Source organism: Bos taurus, chromosome 19, assembly GCF_002263795.3.
Source record: "Bos taurus isolate L1 Dominette 01449 registration number 42190680 breed Hereford chromosome 19, ARS-UCD2.0, whole genome shotgun sequence".
Classification (NCBI taxonomy): domain Eukaryota; kingdom Metazoa; phylum Chordata; class Mammalia; order Artiodactyla; family Bovidae; genus Bos; species Bos taurus.
The window spans coordinates 63,056,868-63,071,735 of NC_037346.1; the positions used below are offsets into that span (position 1 = coordinate 63,056,868).

Below are 14,868 nucleotides of genomic sequence, written 5' to 3' on the forward strand. Positions count from 1 at the left end.
GGTCAAAATTATAAGCGCAGGCTTCAGAGCCTGACCGCGCCGTACAGCAAAGGGCTCCATCCTGTGCAGCCCAAACGGGATGCTCTCCCTCCTACGAGCCTCTGCCACCGCTGTGGTGAGATGAGACCCACCACAACCTATTTCAAAGTGTTCTGGAGAAGCTCAGATGCATTAATACAAGCTAAGGACCAAGCCTGGTGCTTAGGAAGCTGAGGAAAGCCTAGCCTCTGGCCCCATTGTGTCAATGCCGTGATCTGGCTTCTTTAATCAGAGCAACAAGCCCGCGAGGCAGAGGCCTGGCTCCCCATTTTACCAAGCCCCAGAGAGGGGCGGCCACCAGCCCCAGGCCATATCGCTGCAGATGGCAGAGCAGGACTGGAAACCTTCAGTGACCCGACTCCACCAACCTCCCCTTCCCTCTTCAGAGGAAGAGGCCTTGGAGAAAAAGACAGCAGAGACCCCTACCAAAGACAGTGGGAATCGCCATCAGGAGGCAGAGCACTACATTCGATTGATTTCCATGATTCACAAAGAGGTCCACAGGGCAAAACAAGCTCACCCACACAGGGGCAAGCGCAGCTCCAAGGGCCCGAGAGTGGCCACAGCTCCGACCCCGGCAGGCAGCCCGGAGCTGCAGGAAGCAGATGAAAGGCAAGGTGGCGTCAGGAGTGGAAAGTAGCCCGACCGACTTGGCACCACATTTTCCATTCCGCTGCAGGTGCTCGGCAGCAAAGTTCTGCAGGAAAAGCTGCCTTTTCTTCGAGCTCCCGCACAAGGCTGTTATATTTTAGGAATTAAAAGCTGTGCTTTGATAAAAGCACAAATGATCCATGTTCGCAGCAAAATTCGCTGTCACTGACCATCTTCCCCACCCACATTCACAAAGGTTTCCGCCTCCTGCTCATCCTCTCATACCCTCCTTGGGGTTCTTCTCAACCCTTTGAGCTTCAGCTCAGTTTCAGAGGCTGGCTGCGGACAAAGGAATCTCTCAGCCTGTTTGTCGAGTGTTTTGAAAAGAATGTTCTCAGAATAACTGGCTAACTGTCAGCGTGCTGGGCTGGAAGCTTTGGCCAAGTCAGCTTGTTAGTGTTGAAGTGCTGATCCATGGGGCTGGGTCCCAACAGGTTCTGGTTGTTTGTATCAACATGCTGATCCATGGGACTTGGTCCCAACAGGTTCTGCTTGTTAGTGTCGACATGCTGATCCATGGGGCTGGTTCCTGAATAGATTCTGGTGAGAAGAGACTGCCTTATGGTATCTAGTTTGAATAAGCCCGCATGCCCAGGAGGGTGGCAGCCCAGCGCCGGAGCTGGCTCAGAGAAGCCACGGGCCCCACCCCAGGGGTGGCCCCTGCCCTCTGCTCTGGCCAGCACCAGTGAGCATCTGGAGTCGGGGGCAGCAGCGGGAAGGAAGAGGCAGACGGGGGCCCCTGGGGCTGGTGGCTTCCATCACCTGCTGTCAGTCCAGCTCAGCGCCCACCTTCCCGGGAAATGCAGAGTCGTCTTCACCCCACCTGGGCTGCAAGGGGCAGGCCTTTCTTCACCGCTCCACACTGCTGTGACTTTGAACCTGATTTCATCTGGATAACTACAGGAAGGAGGTGGGAGGAAGCAGACGTGCCCAGAGGGCTTTGGAAACCCCTCCGGCTGGGGTGCAGTAAGTAGCTGACAGAGCCTGGCCACACCCCAGGCGGAGCCAGTTCAAAGCCCAGCTGAGTTGCTGACTCTCTGTTTAACTGGAGGCTTATCTTCTGCATAACGGGGTAAAGATCTGCCTTCCACAGTTGCCGTGATTAAGTGAACTGACGCCCACATCAGAACCAGCATATGGAGGGCAGCTTCCTGCCCTCTGCACTCTTAGGGCAGCTAGTGTGGAGACAGCGACGTGCCCACTGCTCCGCTGTGGAGGGAGGTGCCCGGCTCCAGTCACCGCGCCTGGGATAGACGCGATCAGCAAATGAAGTGGGGGTGAACCTGAATACATAAAGCCAAGTACCATTTTCTCCTCTGCCCTCTCTGTCAAAGGATCTTGCTGACATACTGAAGAAAATGAAAACGTCACCCTTGCCGAGCGCCTGATCTGACGGCAGGGAGGCTGTGGGACGCGGATCTGGAGGCATTCTTCTAGGATCCAAGCAGATCGGATGGGCTGCCAATAAGCCTCCACACTGAGCCGTGCCACGGAACCTTCTAAGACTCATCCCCAACCCTTTGCTATGAAAATGCAATACCACTCTTTATGTCTATTCATTCACGGTATCTCCCAGGCTCCCCAAATCCCCCCATTAAGCCTTGGGAAATCAGCTGAACCATCGCTTGGGGCATGGAAATGAAACATTACAAAAAGCTGCCACACAAGGTCATTATTTCTGGAGGACAAAGGGGGAGAACAAAGCCTTTGAGAAAGGCTTTCGGAGCCACTTCTGCAGACCAGCCGCCGAGGGCACCTCCTTTCCTGCTGCCTGTCCTCTGCCTACGACTGCCCGTGCAGCCTCCTCCAGCTCAGACGGGCACCTTACAGGCAGGGAGCTGTCCACTGCTGTATTCCTCTCCTAGGGCGCTGCCTGGCTACATCACCCTGGAGGTGGCTTTATCAGCCGGTCCTGAGGTCATTAAAACTTTGTCTTCACGAACAAAGTACAGTGAAGAATTGTGTAGTTGTTGTTCAGTCACTCAGTCATGTCTGACTCTTTGCGACCCCATGGACTGCAGCACGCCAGGCTTCCCTGTCCTTCACTGTCTCCCAGAGTTTATTCAAACTCAAGTCCATTGAGTCAGTGATACCATCCAACCATCTCATCCTCTGTCATCCCCTTCTCCTCCTGCCCTTCAATCTTTCCCAGCATCAGGGTCTTTTCCAATGAGTCAGTTCTTCTAGCCACGTGGCCAGAGTACTGGAGCTTCAGTTTCAGCAATCAGTCCCTCCAGTGAATATTAAGGGTTGATTTCCTGAAGACTTGAAGAATTGTGGGACTACCCAAATGATCTGCTAAGGGGAAAGGCACCACTCTGTGTTGGAAAAGACAGCTTTGGCGGGGGGTCTGCACGCCCCTCCACCTGCTTGGCTGTCCAGAGAAGTCACAACAGGTATGATGACTTGTTCCCCCTCCCCCACAGGAAAACGCATCCCGCGCAGCTCCCCAGGGAAGACGCCAAGCACCCAGCCTCTCTAGAACAAGGTCGGTCCAGAGCCTCCTCCCCAGCAACTGGAGGACATGTCCCCCTCAGATCTGGAAATGTCACTTGGGAGAAGCTCCGGGGACCGCAGGCAGGAGTTAAATACTGCCATTTAGAGCTCTCTAATCCGGCTGAGCAGAAATTTCCAGATTTAAATTGTGCTCACCCAGGCATGATGAACGGTCTCAGACAGTCTTGAGTTTGCTCCTGCTCTCTTTGCCAGCGGTCAAGTCCTTATTTGACTCCACAGTCTACACCCTTGCAATCTCCAGGCAAAGCAGGTTTGACAGCTGGGTGTCCACGGATAGAAAGGCCAACCGCCAAGCCCCCGCTGGAGTCCACACGCCTCAAGTGAATCAACAGGCAAAAATAACAGTCAAGCAACCCTCGACAAGAACAAAGAGGCCGCTTCATGTTCTTGTGAAACTCTGGCCTTGAGGTCATCAGGGTCTGAGCCGGATCTTCCAAGGCATGAGGCCTCAGCGAGGTCACCGTCTAGGGCTGCAGTTTACATTTTCTGTTAGTCTCACTATTATCCACCATCTGAGACCGTGGGAATTTGAGACACAGAGTTAAGTGATGTCCTTGGTGGTCACCAAGAAAGGCAGGGAGGGGAACGCCACTGCTGATGCTGTGAAGGGTCGCTAAGTGGACGCGGTGGGCGAGGCTCTTTATTTGATCCTAAAACAGCTCTGAAAGGAGGACGGAGCCATGCCTTCCTCCTCGCGGCCCCGGCCACCAAGGTCGCCCTGCTGGCGGCGGTCTTGGCTCCTAGACCAGTACTTTCTCACCTCTTCATACATTCCTCTGAGGGTGGCGGGGTAGGAGCTGGTGTGTCCGGGCTCCGAGGGACAAGGAGTTCTGTCTCCATGGGACTAACCCAGAGGTCGCTGGGTTGGAGAAGGCCCCCCCACCCATCCCCCCACCTTTGACCTAGGGGGACACTAGGGAAAGTGAATCACCCCACTCACCGCCCCCCACAGGTCAGATCCGTTTCTCTCTCTTTCATTCATTCCTCACGAAGTCCCCAGAGGAAGGCTGCAGGAAGAATGGAACACAGGAGGTGAAGCTGAGTGACCCAGCACATGACCGAGGGTGTCAGTTTCCAGTCACACCGCGTCCCTGGACGCCTGCACCCACAGGGCTGCTTTGGGGGCTGCAGGGGGTGTGGGTGGGTCCCCCATTCAGCAACAGCAATGCCAGCTCTTACCCACAGGGCTAACTGATGGGAGAACTGGCTTGTTTACACTGGGATGGGCTTCCCTGACAGCTCAGCTGGTAAAGGATCCGCCTGCAATGCAGGAGACCCCAGTTCAATTCCTGGGTTGGGAAGATCCACTGGAGAAGGGATAGGCTACCCATTCCAGTATTCTTGGGCTTCCCTTGTGGCTCAAACAGTGAAGAATCCACCTGCAATGTGGGAGACCTGGGTTCGATCCCTGGGTTGGGAAGATCCCCTGGAGAAGGTTCTGAACGGCTCCCCATTCCAGTCTTCTGGCCTGGAGAATTCCATGGACTGTATAGTCTGTGGGGTTGCAAAGAGTTGGACACAACTGAGTGACTTTCACTTTCCTTTACTTTTCTGTTTGAAGATTTAATTTGAAGCAAAGATTTGCTGCTTTAAAAAAAAAAAGAGAGAGAGAGAGAGAGAAGAGAAAGAAGAAGAAAAGAGAGTCTTGAGACCCACATGTCTGGGAGCTTCTGAGACAAGAACCAGCAATTATCCTTGTGGGTGTTAGGGACAGGTCGGTAACCCTCTTCTGGCCCAGAGCAAGCCGTCCCACACCTAGCGCACACCTTCACAGACACCCTGGGCACAGGTGGCAGGTGGGTGAAAGTGAAATACACATAGATGATTCTTGTCCTCTGAGACTTGGAAGAAGTCAAACACCCAAAGGCAGAGAAGGGACCGACAAATGGTAATTAATGCAACCAGTCTCATCTTGGAATTTCCTCCTATTATTTATATGCTCTATTTTCCCCAATTAGAATGTCATTTTCCAGGGGGCAGGAAATATTTCTTGATTAAACACGTCTCATGTATCTCAGACTTGGGAAAGGCTCATAGTCTCATGGAAGAGAGACCAGTAATTCCAGCATGGGGTAATTAACTTTCTTTGGGTCGTAGGGGCCACGGAAAGTGGAAAAAGAGGGTGAAATCTGCATCTTCCAGGAAGAGAGCCGCTCTCCATAGACCTTCCTGGGGTCCAGGGCTGCTTCCCACAGGATGCTGCTTCCCACAGGATGCGGGGCAGCGAAGAGAACCACATGGGCTCTGGGAGGGAAGGAAGCAGAGGCAGGTTGGACATTCAGATGCTGGCCCCCAAGGGCTTCCTGGAGGGAAGAGTTCCGACCTGGGTCTTAATGGAGGAGGAGCTTTGCGGGTTCTGGAGAAGGGAGCTTGTCCAGGTTGGAATCCTGCCAGCAGCTAAGGCAATTAAGTGAAGTCAGCAGGGCCTGAGGCAGAGGCTGGCAATAAAGGGAGGAGGTGAGGAAAGCCAGTTAAGCTCGAGTAGAGTGAAAGGGAAAAAAGAGATAAAGGTATTGAAGGGGGAGCTGGGGAGAGAGGGAGCCAGCGGTGGGTGGAGATGTTTGAATCCAGCACAAACGGGGCCCTCTGGACTGGCAGTAAAGGACCGTCAGAAACCAACGGCGGGGGTCACGCAGCTTTCACCACGGCCGCCCCATCCGGCCTCAAACAGGGACCTGGTGTCCCTCCGGAAGGACCTCCGGCTGCCACTTCCCTTCTGCCTCAGCCCTGGAGTCGGGTCCTCCAGACCCTGCCCACTGGGTGCAGGAGCCACCTGGCGGGGGAGGGGGGCGGGGGCCTGGCTTGGCCTGGAACACGTCTCCCGGCCGCGACCCACATCTGGTGCTTCTGGAAATCTGACCTGAACTCTCCCACTCCCGCGCTCACGCCTGTACATTCATCGCCAGGTAAAGGCGCCGATATGTGCATGCGAAGCGGCGGATACAGGAGCGCGCGCACACACACCCCACTATTAAAGAGTCCCCAGGGCCATTTAAGGAAGATGGGGTGTCCTGGGCTGGGAAAGCCGGGAGGCTGGCAACGCCGGTTCCCCGCGCTCCTCCTGGGGACCGGACAGTGGCTCCCTTAGCTCTCGGGATGTGAATGAGCTGGGGAGAGAGGCCGCAGCGAGCGCGGAGAGGCGGGGAGGGGGGCGCGCAGAGCCGGGAGCGCACGCCCGGCGGGGCCGAGGCTCGAGGGGCGGCGCCGAGCGGCGGGGCGCGGGCCGGGAGCGCGGCGGCGGCGGCGGCGGCGCGGAGGGCGCGGGGCGGAGGCGCTGGCCGCGCGGGGAGGGCGGGCCGAGAGGGAGGAGCCCCGGTCGCCGCCGCCAGCCCGCCCGGCGGCCCGCGCAGCCCGCACTCGCCGCCGCGCCTCTGAGTTTGAGCCCCGGCGCGGCCGGAGCGCGCGGCGCGGCGCCGCCCCCCGGGCCTCGGCCCCCAGCCCCGGCGCCCCCGGCGCGGCGCGCAGAGGGAGCAGGGCGGGCGGGCGCGGCGGGCCGGGCCGGCGGGCGGCGGGCTATGAGGCGCCCACCATGGTGCGATGCGACCGCGGGCTGCAGACGCTGCTGACCACGGCCGGAGCCTTCGCCGCCTTCTCGCTCATGGCCATCGCCATCGGCACGGACTACTGGCTCTACTCCAGCGCGCACATCTGCAACGGCACCAACCTGACCATGGACGACGGGCCCCCGCCCCGCCGCACCCGCGGCGACCTCACCCACTCGGGGCTGTGGCGCGTGTGCTGCATCGAAGGTACGGCCGGCCCGGCCCCCCCACCCCGCGCGCGCGCCCAGACACACGCGCGCACACACACACACCCGGCTCCGGGCGCCGGCCAGGAACGGGTGGGCGCGGCACTGGCTCCGCGCGAGACACAAAGGAGCCAGAGCGAGCGGGCGGGTCCCGTCGCGGCCACGGGGGACCCCCCAAACACACGGATCCCACAAACTCTCCACTGGCACACGCACACCCCCTCGCACATTGACACAATGAAACACACAGAAACTCACGCGCGCGCGCGCAGCCCGAGACCAGAGCGATCCCGAGGAGCGGCGCCGGGGCCCCCAGGGGAGGTGGAGGCTGGCGAGGGGGCGGGAGGAGGCTGAGGCTGGGGGGAGCGGACGCGAGAGGAGGGGAGGGAGGAGGGGGAGAGGTTGCTTGGCAACCGGTGTCTGTGCGATTGCTATGGGAACTGGCCATCCTGGGGCGGGGCCGGCCGGGGGCGGGGAGCGCGAGGGCCGCTCCGAGATCGCTCCGGGCCCTGCCGAGGGGTGGGAGTGGGGGCTGGGCACCGAGGGGGTCTGGGAGACCCGGGTCGCCCAAGCCTGATGTCTGCCGAGACTTTGCTCCGCCACGTACTCTTCCCGGGGCCGCTGGCCGCTCCTGCCCGCTTGGTGGGGAGGCGAGTGGATGGGGAGCGTCACCAAGTCCCCCCGAGCAGGTCCCGAGGCCGAGGTCTGCAATTACCCGCGGACCAGGGGCGGCCTGGAGGGGCGTGGCCGCCGGGCGGGGCAGGAGGGACGCGACGCTGCTCCCCCAGGTGCGCGGCGGGCAAGCTAGTAGGTGTTGTGAGGATGGATGCCTCCGGGGGCCGGGACTGGGTGCCCCCGGGCAGTGGGGACCGCTCGCTCCGGGGGACCCCGCCAATGGCGCCGTGCGCCGGAGCTGAGCGCCTCCCGCCGGCCCTGCTGCGGAGCTTGCACTAACAGGTGGCCGTCGGGCGGCGGGGTCCCAGCCGGGTTGTGGACGGTCCCCGCTCGTTCTGGGCTTTCAGGTCGGAAAAGGGGTGAGGAGCTGGGGGAGGGTTCCTCCCCACGATCCTCGAACAGTCTCCTCTTTCTTCCTGGTAACCTTCCCGTGTGTTCGCTCCGCCCTCGGGGGGTCGGGAAGTTCGCCTTCAGCCCGACCTCTGGCTGCGGCCCCAGCCCCTCAGCCCCGGCGCAGAGTCCGGCGTGGCTGGGTCTTCGTGGAGGAGCGCGGAGCTCGGGAAGAGGTGGCCCTTCTTCTGGCTTTGGGGTCGTGGTCACGGAGGCCGTGTAGAGAAGGGTGGCCAGGTGAGGCGGCCTTGCACCTCCTCATCCTGCCTGTTCTCGCCTGGAATCCCGCCCCCCCCTCCCTCTTCCTCTGCCCCGCACAGCCTCCCCACCACACACATCCCCTCCCAGCCCAGGCTGCTTTGCCCTTTGAGCCTGAAGCTTATTGCCAGGGCCGAGTGGAGTCTTCTGAGAGCAGGAATGTGCAATCAATAGTTTGGGAAACAGCCCCGGAAAAGCCCCAGAAGGCTCTGTGGGCTCACGATGACACCCCCTCTTTTCTTTTGAAAAACATCATTCCTGGGGTGTAGTTGCTCAGATCGCGAACACCTACTCCTCTCATCTGGAGGACGCACCCACGTCACTCCCCGCCGCAGCACCTGAGTTAGACACAGAAGGAGGCTGCCGGCCCCGATCTCTAACTCACAGGCTCTGCTGGGCGCTGGGTATGTATATGATCCTGTTAAGCCATCCCCCTGTGGTCACCCACACCCACGCATTGACCCCAGGCCTTCCAGTTTTCCTGTCAAAAACTGGAACTCGCTTCTTCACACCGGCAAGCCTGGCCTCTGCAGACTGGCTCGCATGCCTCCTTTATTAATTTCTCATCCTAATTAGGATTGATGCTGCACTTAGCATCTTGCCAGCTGCCTCGAGCCGTTTGCACTCGATGTTCATCAAGAGAGCCCCAAGCTGATCTGGGCAGCTGGCTCCACTGGCAGAGGGAGGGTGAGGTGTTGCCATCTGGGGGACTTTACTGAAAGAGTGGGGCTGCCTCTGTTACCACCAGGAGCTCAGGGGTTCTGGGGGCCAAACCAGCCCACCCCCAAGGGCCAGGACATCCTTGGACCCACCCAGGGCTGGGAGGGCTGGTTCAGGATTCCTCGGTGTGCTCAAATCATCCTGACAGTCCATCAGCCCGGGCGAAAACTGACAGCTTATCTTCTAAAAGCACTTCGTAGAGTCCAACAGCCTCCACCTCCTATGACCCCCAACACCCTGCCAGCAAGCATTCAGGCTGAGACCCCGCAGGCACTCCCTGGAGATGTGGTCTCCTCAATATTGGCTTGTTTGGGTACAGGGCATTATTTCCACCTGCTTTCTAGCAAAGTTCTCCAAAGCGTTACATGGGGGAAATGAAAAGCTCAAAGCTCTAAGCTGAAATTGAAGAATGGCTGCAGCAGGTAGCTAATAAAGCGCCAGTTGTGACTGTGGGGCTCTGAAGGGTTTGCTGACATCTCCCAAGCAGCAGGTCAGCGTCCTGGTTGTTTCCCAGGGCTGGTGTTGTGGGCAGGAGAGCCCGGCCCTCAGTTCCTCAGGCGTCCTTGCCGTCTGGCAGGACCGTGTGCAGAACACCTACTCCCACCTCACCACGCGGACATCCCCTCTTCCGCCCCCAAAGCCCGGGCTCCCCACGGCCCCGTGTTAGGCAAGCGTCGCAGTCCTCTCGTGCACGTTGTGCGTGTTACTGCACAGCACACTCGGCACAGCCGTGAGGGTGCTGTCTGCAGGGAGGAGCAGGTGCACCGAGAGGCGCCAGGTAGGAGCCTTTGTCTCACTGCAGAGCTCTTCCTACCATGTCATCCTGCCCTTCTCCAAACTTCTTCTGGTTTCCCATTAAAAATAGAACCAAGCACCTTCCAGGTGGCACAGTGGTAAAGAATCTGCCTGCCATTGCAGGAGTCATAGGAGACGAGGGTTCAATCCCTGGGTCGGGAAGATCCCCTGGAGAAGGAAATGGCAACCTACTCCAGTATTCTCGCCTGGGAGATGCCATGGACAGAGGCGTCTGGTGGCTACAGTCCATGGGGTTGCAGAGAGTCAGACATGACTGAGCACACACGTACACGTGACTACCTAGTGGAGGAGCCTAGCTCTGAGACTGGCTTGTGGCAGCATGAAAGCATTTGGAAGTGAAAATGTTCAACTGACACACACACTGCGTAACACACACACTGTCCCTTCTCTCTCTTCCCACCACGTTGGGGACCAGCCTGCTCCCCCCCAGCCAGCCACCCACTCCCTCTGTCCCCTAGACCTCCGCCCCCTTCCTTCTTTGTGTCTTAGCTCTCAGCCCAGCGCTGGGGACGTGGGAAAGGAGTAACAAGTCTTTGTGGGCTTTTCCATAAAGCTACCACCACCCCACATTTGTTCAGTCTCTAGTGCATCCTGGAATCAGATGAGGTGTAGAAGAGAAACAAGCATTCCGGAGTGTGTGCGATGAGCTTGGGACGGGGTGGGGGGCCTCCTGTAGATTCAGGAAGAGAAGAGGAGACTCTGGTCTCCGAGTGCAGCAGCTCGTATTGGCAAAGCACCTGCGACCACGCTGAGCTGCTGGATGCTGGAGGGACCCAGTCACTGTGGTGCCGTCAAGGGAGCTCCGGGCCCAGAATAAAGGTCCTGGCAGAGTTCAGCGCCCCCGTGTCTGCCAGGTTCCTGTAGAAGGACTGCCCCCAGCACGCCCACAGCACATCTCCAGAGCGCAGCCTGTGTGCCGGGGTTGTCCATGCCTGCTTCATGTCAGCTTGTCCCAGGCGCCTGCTGGGGAGGTGGGGAGACCCTGGACCCTGCAACCTTCCCACCCCACCTCAGGCAGCACCTCTCACACCAGGGACCCAGACCTCACTCACCATGCACACTGAGGAAGAGAAGGTGTCAGTACTGCCCCAGGGCAGGGGAGGGGGAGGCCAGCCAGGGAGGACCACCCAGTGACAACCACCCAGGCCCCGCCACCCAGGCCCACTTCCCCAGGGACGCACTTCTTGCGTCTGGAACCCTCTCTCGGCGGGTCAGCAGGAAGCCCTGCCTTACACCACGCTCCTGACACGGATCCGCTCAGGGAGGTTTGGATCTGAATACCGTCCTTCGCCCACCCTGCTCCAGGCTTGTCCTGTCTGTTTTGCGTCTGTCTTCTCTTGCACTGACTCATGGGCAGCCTGTCCAGTCAGTAGCAGGGGTGTGGGCAGAGAACAGGCCTCCGCACAGCGCCCAGCTCACCAGCTGGACCCCTGGCCCCTCCTGGCCCCCCCAGGTTTGCTCGTAGCAGTCATCACACCAGCCTCCAGGACCTGACATTAGTCTGTGTAACTGCCAGCAACTCTGCAGTGTAAGTCTTCAGGATCTGCCTTTGACAGTGGGGGCGGAAGTGAGGGTTAAGATGGCCCCAGCCCCTGGGTGTCGGGGTGCCTGCCCACATCTGGGTGCGATTGGAGCTGAACAGGTGGGCCCAACTTTCTACCTGCTGGGGGAACCCTGTGCTTGAACCACACAGACGGGGCTGGGGTGGGGGCTGTCTGAGTCAGTTCGGCTGCCGTCACAGAGTGTGGTCAGCAGAACGGCTCAAACTGCAGACAGTGTTTCTTGCAGCTCTGGAGGCTGAAGCCCAAGACCAAGGTGCTGGGCAGCTCGGTGCCCGGTGAGAGCCGCTTCCTGCCTTGCGAGCGGCCACCCCCTCCCGTGTCCTCAGGACGGGGAGAGCTCTCTGCTCTGCTCCCTTATCCCGAGGACACTGACGCCCTCGTGGGGACCCCACCCTCATGACCTCACGCGTCAGCTCACTGCCCAGAGCCCCACCACCGAGTACCCTGGGGGCAGAGCGCCAGCGTGGGTCTGGGGAGGACACAGCCTGCAACGGTGTTCTTCCTTCTCTCCCTGCTCTGTAGCTGGTTGTTCTTGTTCAGTCCTGTCTGACTCTTTGCGCCCCCGTGGACTGCAACACACCAGGCTTCCCTGTCTTTCACCATCTCCCGGAGCTTGCTCAAGCCCGTGTCCATTGAGTCGGTGACGCCATCCAACCATGTCATCCTCCGTCACCCCCTCCACCCCTGCCCTCAGTCTTTGCCAGCACTGGGGGCTTTTCCAGCGAGTCGTTTCCTCCCGCCAGGTGCCTGCTGTCTAGTCACCCGGGTGGGCCCTGGCAGCCCTTCTCATGTCTGCCTCCCCTTCACGCCCTGCTCCATCTCTCATCCTCCTCTGTCCTTCACTCCTTTCTCTTTTCTTATAAGAAAAGCCCAGCTGGAGCCGGCTGACTTAGAGAAGAGGAGCTGGGGTTCCTGGTGAACCCCGGCCTGACTTAACGGTCTCACTGCAGACCTGGCTTTGGAGGTGCTCCCTGGCAGGGGCTTCAGAAAGGTTCAACAGGAAATTAAGCACCCTTTAAAATGAATCTCCAGTGTCCATCCGGATGGCCGGGACTCTGGGGACTTCGAGGACATAGTAACAGAAGCCCAGAGTAGGAAGCAACCTCAGGTCATCAGATCCAGGGCGTCAGAGAGCCTGGCAGCCTCTGTCTCCTCATCTGGAAGTGGCTGATCTGGAACATTCCTCCCACCTTTGACCTTCTGCCACTCAAGTCCCAGAGAGCCCCACCCACAGCCTGCAGGCTCTGCGTGGCCTCGATGTGAGCCCGCAGGAAGCTGGTTCTCCAGGTGGAAAGCCTCTGAGACAACTTAGTTCAGTGGCTCTCGGCATACATAGGCTTCCCTGGCAGCTCAGATGGTAAAGAAGCTGCCGGTGGTGCAGGAGACCCAGGTTCGATCCCTGGGTCGGGAGGATGCCCTGGAGAAGGGCACGGCAGCCCACTCCAGTACTCGTGCCTGGAGAACCCCATGGACAGGGGAGCCTGGCGGGCTATAGTCCGTGGGGTCACAAAGAGTCGGACACGACTGAGCGACTGACACTTGCACTTTCACCACACCTAGAAGGGTGTGTCCCCGGCCTGCCGGGCACACCTATGTCCATGCCTTCGTCCACTCACGCCGCCCCTGCTCACGGAGCAGCTGCTCTGTCAGCGTGTGGGAGCCGCCGTTCTAAAGAGGCAGCTGACACTTCCAGGGACCGACGACTGCTCGATGTAAACAGAGTGTGTCCGGGCCGCGTGCTGGAGGAGGCCGGGGAGGGTGGCCTCTGGTTGGGGGGATGGGAAGGAGCTGTCCGAGAAGGGCTGGAGGAAGCGCTTCCAGGAGGAGACGGGCGAGGCCGAGGCAGGAAGGAGCGTGGGGGATGGAGGGCCTGAGGACCCCCTGAGCCGCTTGTTCTTCACTGTGAGGCCTTGTGAGTGTGGATGGTTCAGCAGCATCTCTGGCTTGACTGACTGGAAGCCACTTACCAAGCCACCCACCAAGCTGTGACAACCAAACTGTGTGCAGACTTTGCCAGACGTCTCCTGGGCGACGGGGAGAGGAGCAAGCGGAACTGCCCCCGTGGAGACCTCTGCTCGAAGGGAGGAGTCATTTAGGTTCAGGCAGGAGCATACCTGATGCCCGGCACCTGATAGGAACTCCACTATTTCTCTCTTCTTCAAGAAAACATGTGGAGCGTCAGTGGGGGGCAGAGAGCATCTCTGCTGGGGTCAGCCTGGAGTCCGCTTTAGGTGATGGGAGGCGTGAATGGTACCTGGCCCCATTCCCTTTGATGAGTGATGAATTGCAGGTGGGCCAGTCACCTGCCTGGGGGTGTGGCTGGTGTGGCCAGCTCCCTCCACTCTGCAAGCAAAGGAGAGCGAGGCTGGAGAGGGCAGGGGCCTTGCTCAAGGTCACACAGCTCATTAGTGACGGGGCCGGAGCAGAAGCAGGTGGGAGCTGCCTGGTCAGGGCTCCGTCTGCCCAGCTTCACCCAGGGGCCAGCCCCTGCCTGGGTATCCGGCAGGGTGAAGGAACCTCACTCCCTCTGGGCCTTTCTCTGCCGACCTGCTCCTTGGCATCTTGAAGGCCCTTGAGGAGTCAGAATGGGGCTGGGGTCCACATGGAGCCCCTCATGGAGCTCCAGGGTCTTTGCAGAGCAGACAGCGTGTGTGTGCTCAGCCGTGTCCGACTCTTTGCGACCCCATGACTGTAGCCCCCCAGTATCCTCTGTCCATGGGATTCTCCAGGAAAGAAGACTGGAGTGGGTTGCCATTTCCTCCTCCAGGGGATCTTCCCGCCCCAGGGATCGAACCCACATCTCCTGCGTCTCGCAGGCAGATTCTTTACCACTGCACCACCTTGCCTTCCCCTTATTTCCTCAAACTTGGAAGTTTTCCCCAGAAAAAATAAGTCACCCAGCCTTTTCAGCTGAGCTGAGTGGGGCCCCAGGTTGGCTCACTGGCCTCCAGGGTCTAGGAATGAAAGAAGCTGAGCATCCCTGGGATGTTCAGGCCCGTGTTTCATGCCCTCAGAGGCAGAACCACACTGAATGGCTTATGTGAACCGTGAAATCAGAACCCAAAGGCCCTCAATTAAGAGCCGAAATAGGGTCTAGTACCAAGGCCGCACCCAGGGGTGATGGCAGGCACCCAGGCCACGTGTCCCCCTCCTGTTTCCTGGCGGGCACCAAGGCTGCAGCCGGGAACTCCAGTATCATGGGGAAGGGGCTGGACAGAGGAGGACAGGGGGCCGGCTATGGAAACATCAGGGCGGGCGTTGGCAGACCTGTGCCCAGGCCTAGTGCTGCCGCCAACGTCTGGACAGGCTTGTGCGTCCTAACCCTGACCTCCTGGAGCCGCTGAGGGCTTGGCTGTCAGGTTGGCAAGCAATACCTTCTTTCCCTCCATCCCCCCTCCCCCTCCCTCCTCCCGTCCTCCTCCTCCTCCCCTCCCTCCTCCTCCCCTCCCTCCTCCTCCCCTCCCTCCTCCTCCCCTCTCTCCTCCTTCCCTC

At 59.6% G+C, this 14,868-nt stretch overlaps 1 protein-coding gene across 1 annotated transcript in view; it reads left to right on the forward strand.

Moving 5' to 3' along the window:
* Nucleotides 1–6,709: 6,709 nt before the first annotated feature.
* Nucleotides 6,710–14,868, forward strand: part of CACNG4 (calcium voltage-gated channel auxiliary subunit gamma 4) — a 51,381-nt gene continuing 43,222 nt past the window's right edge. The window contains exon 1 of the mRNA XM_002696227.6: nucleotides 6,710–6,956. Within this exon, the coding sequence (XP_002696273.2) occupies nucleotides 6,737–6,956 (220 nt within the window). The 5' untranslated portion in view covers nucleotides 6,710–6,736. The remainder of the gene's footprint in view (nucleotides 6,957–14,868) is intronic.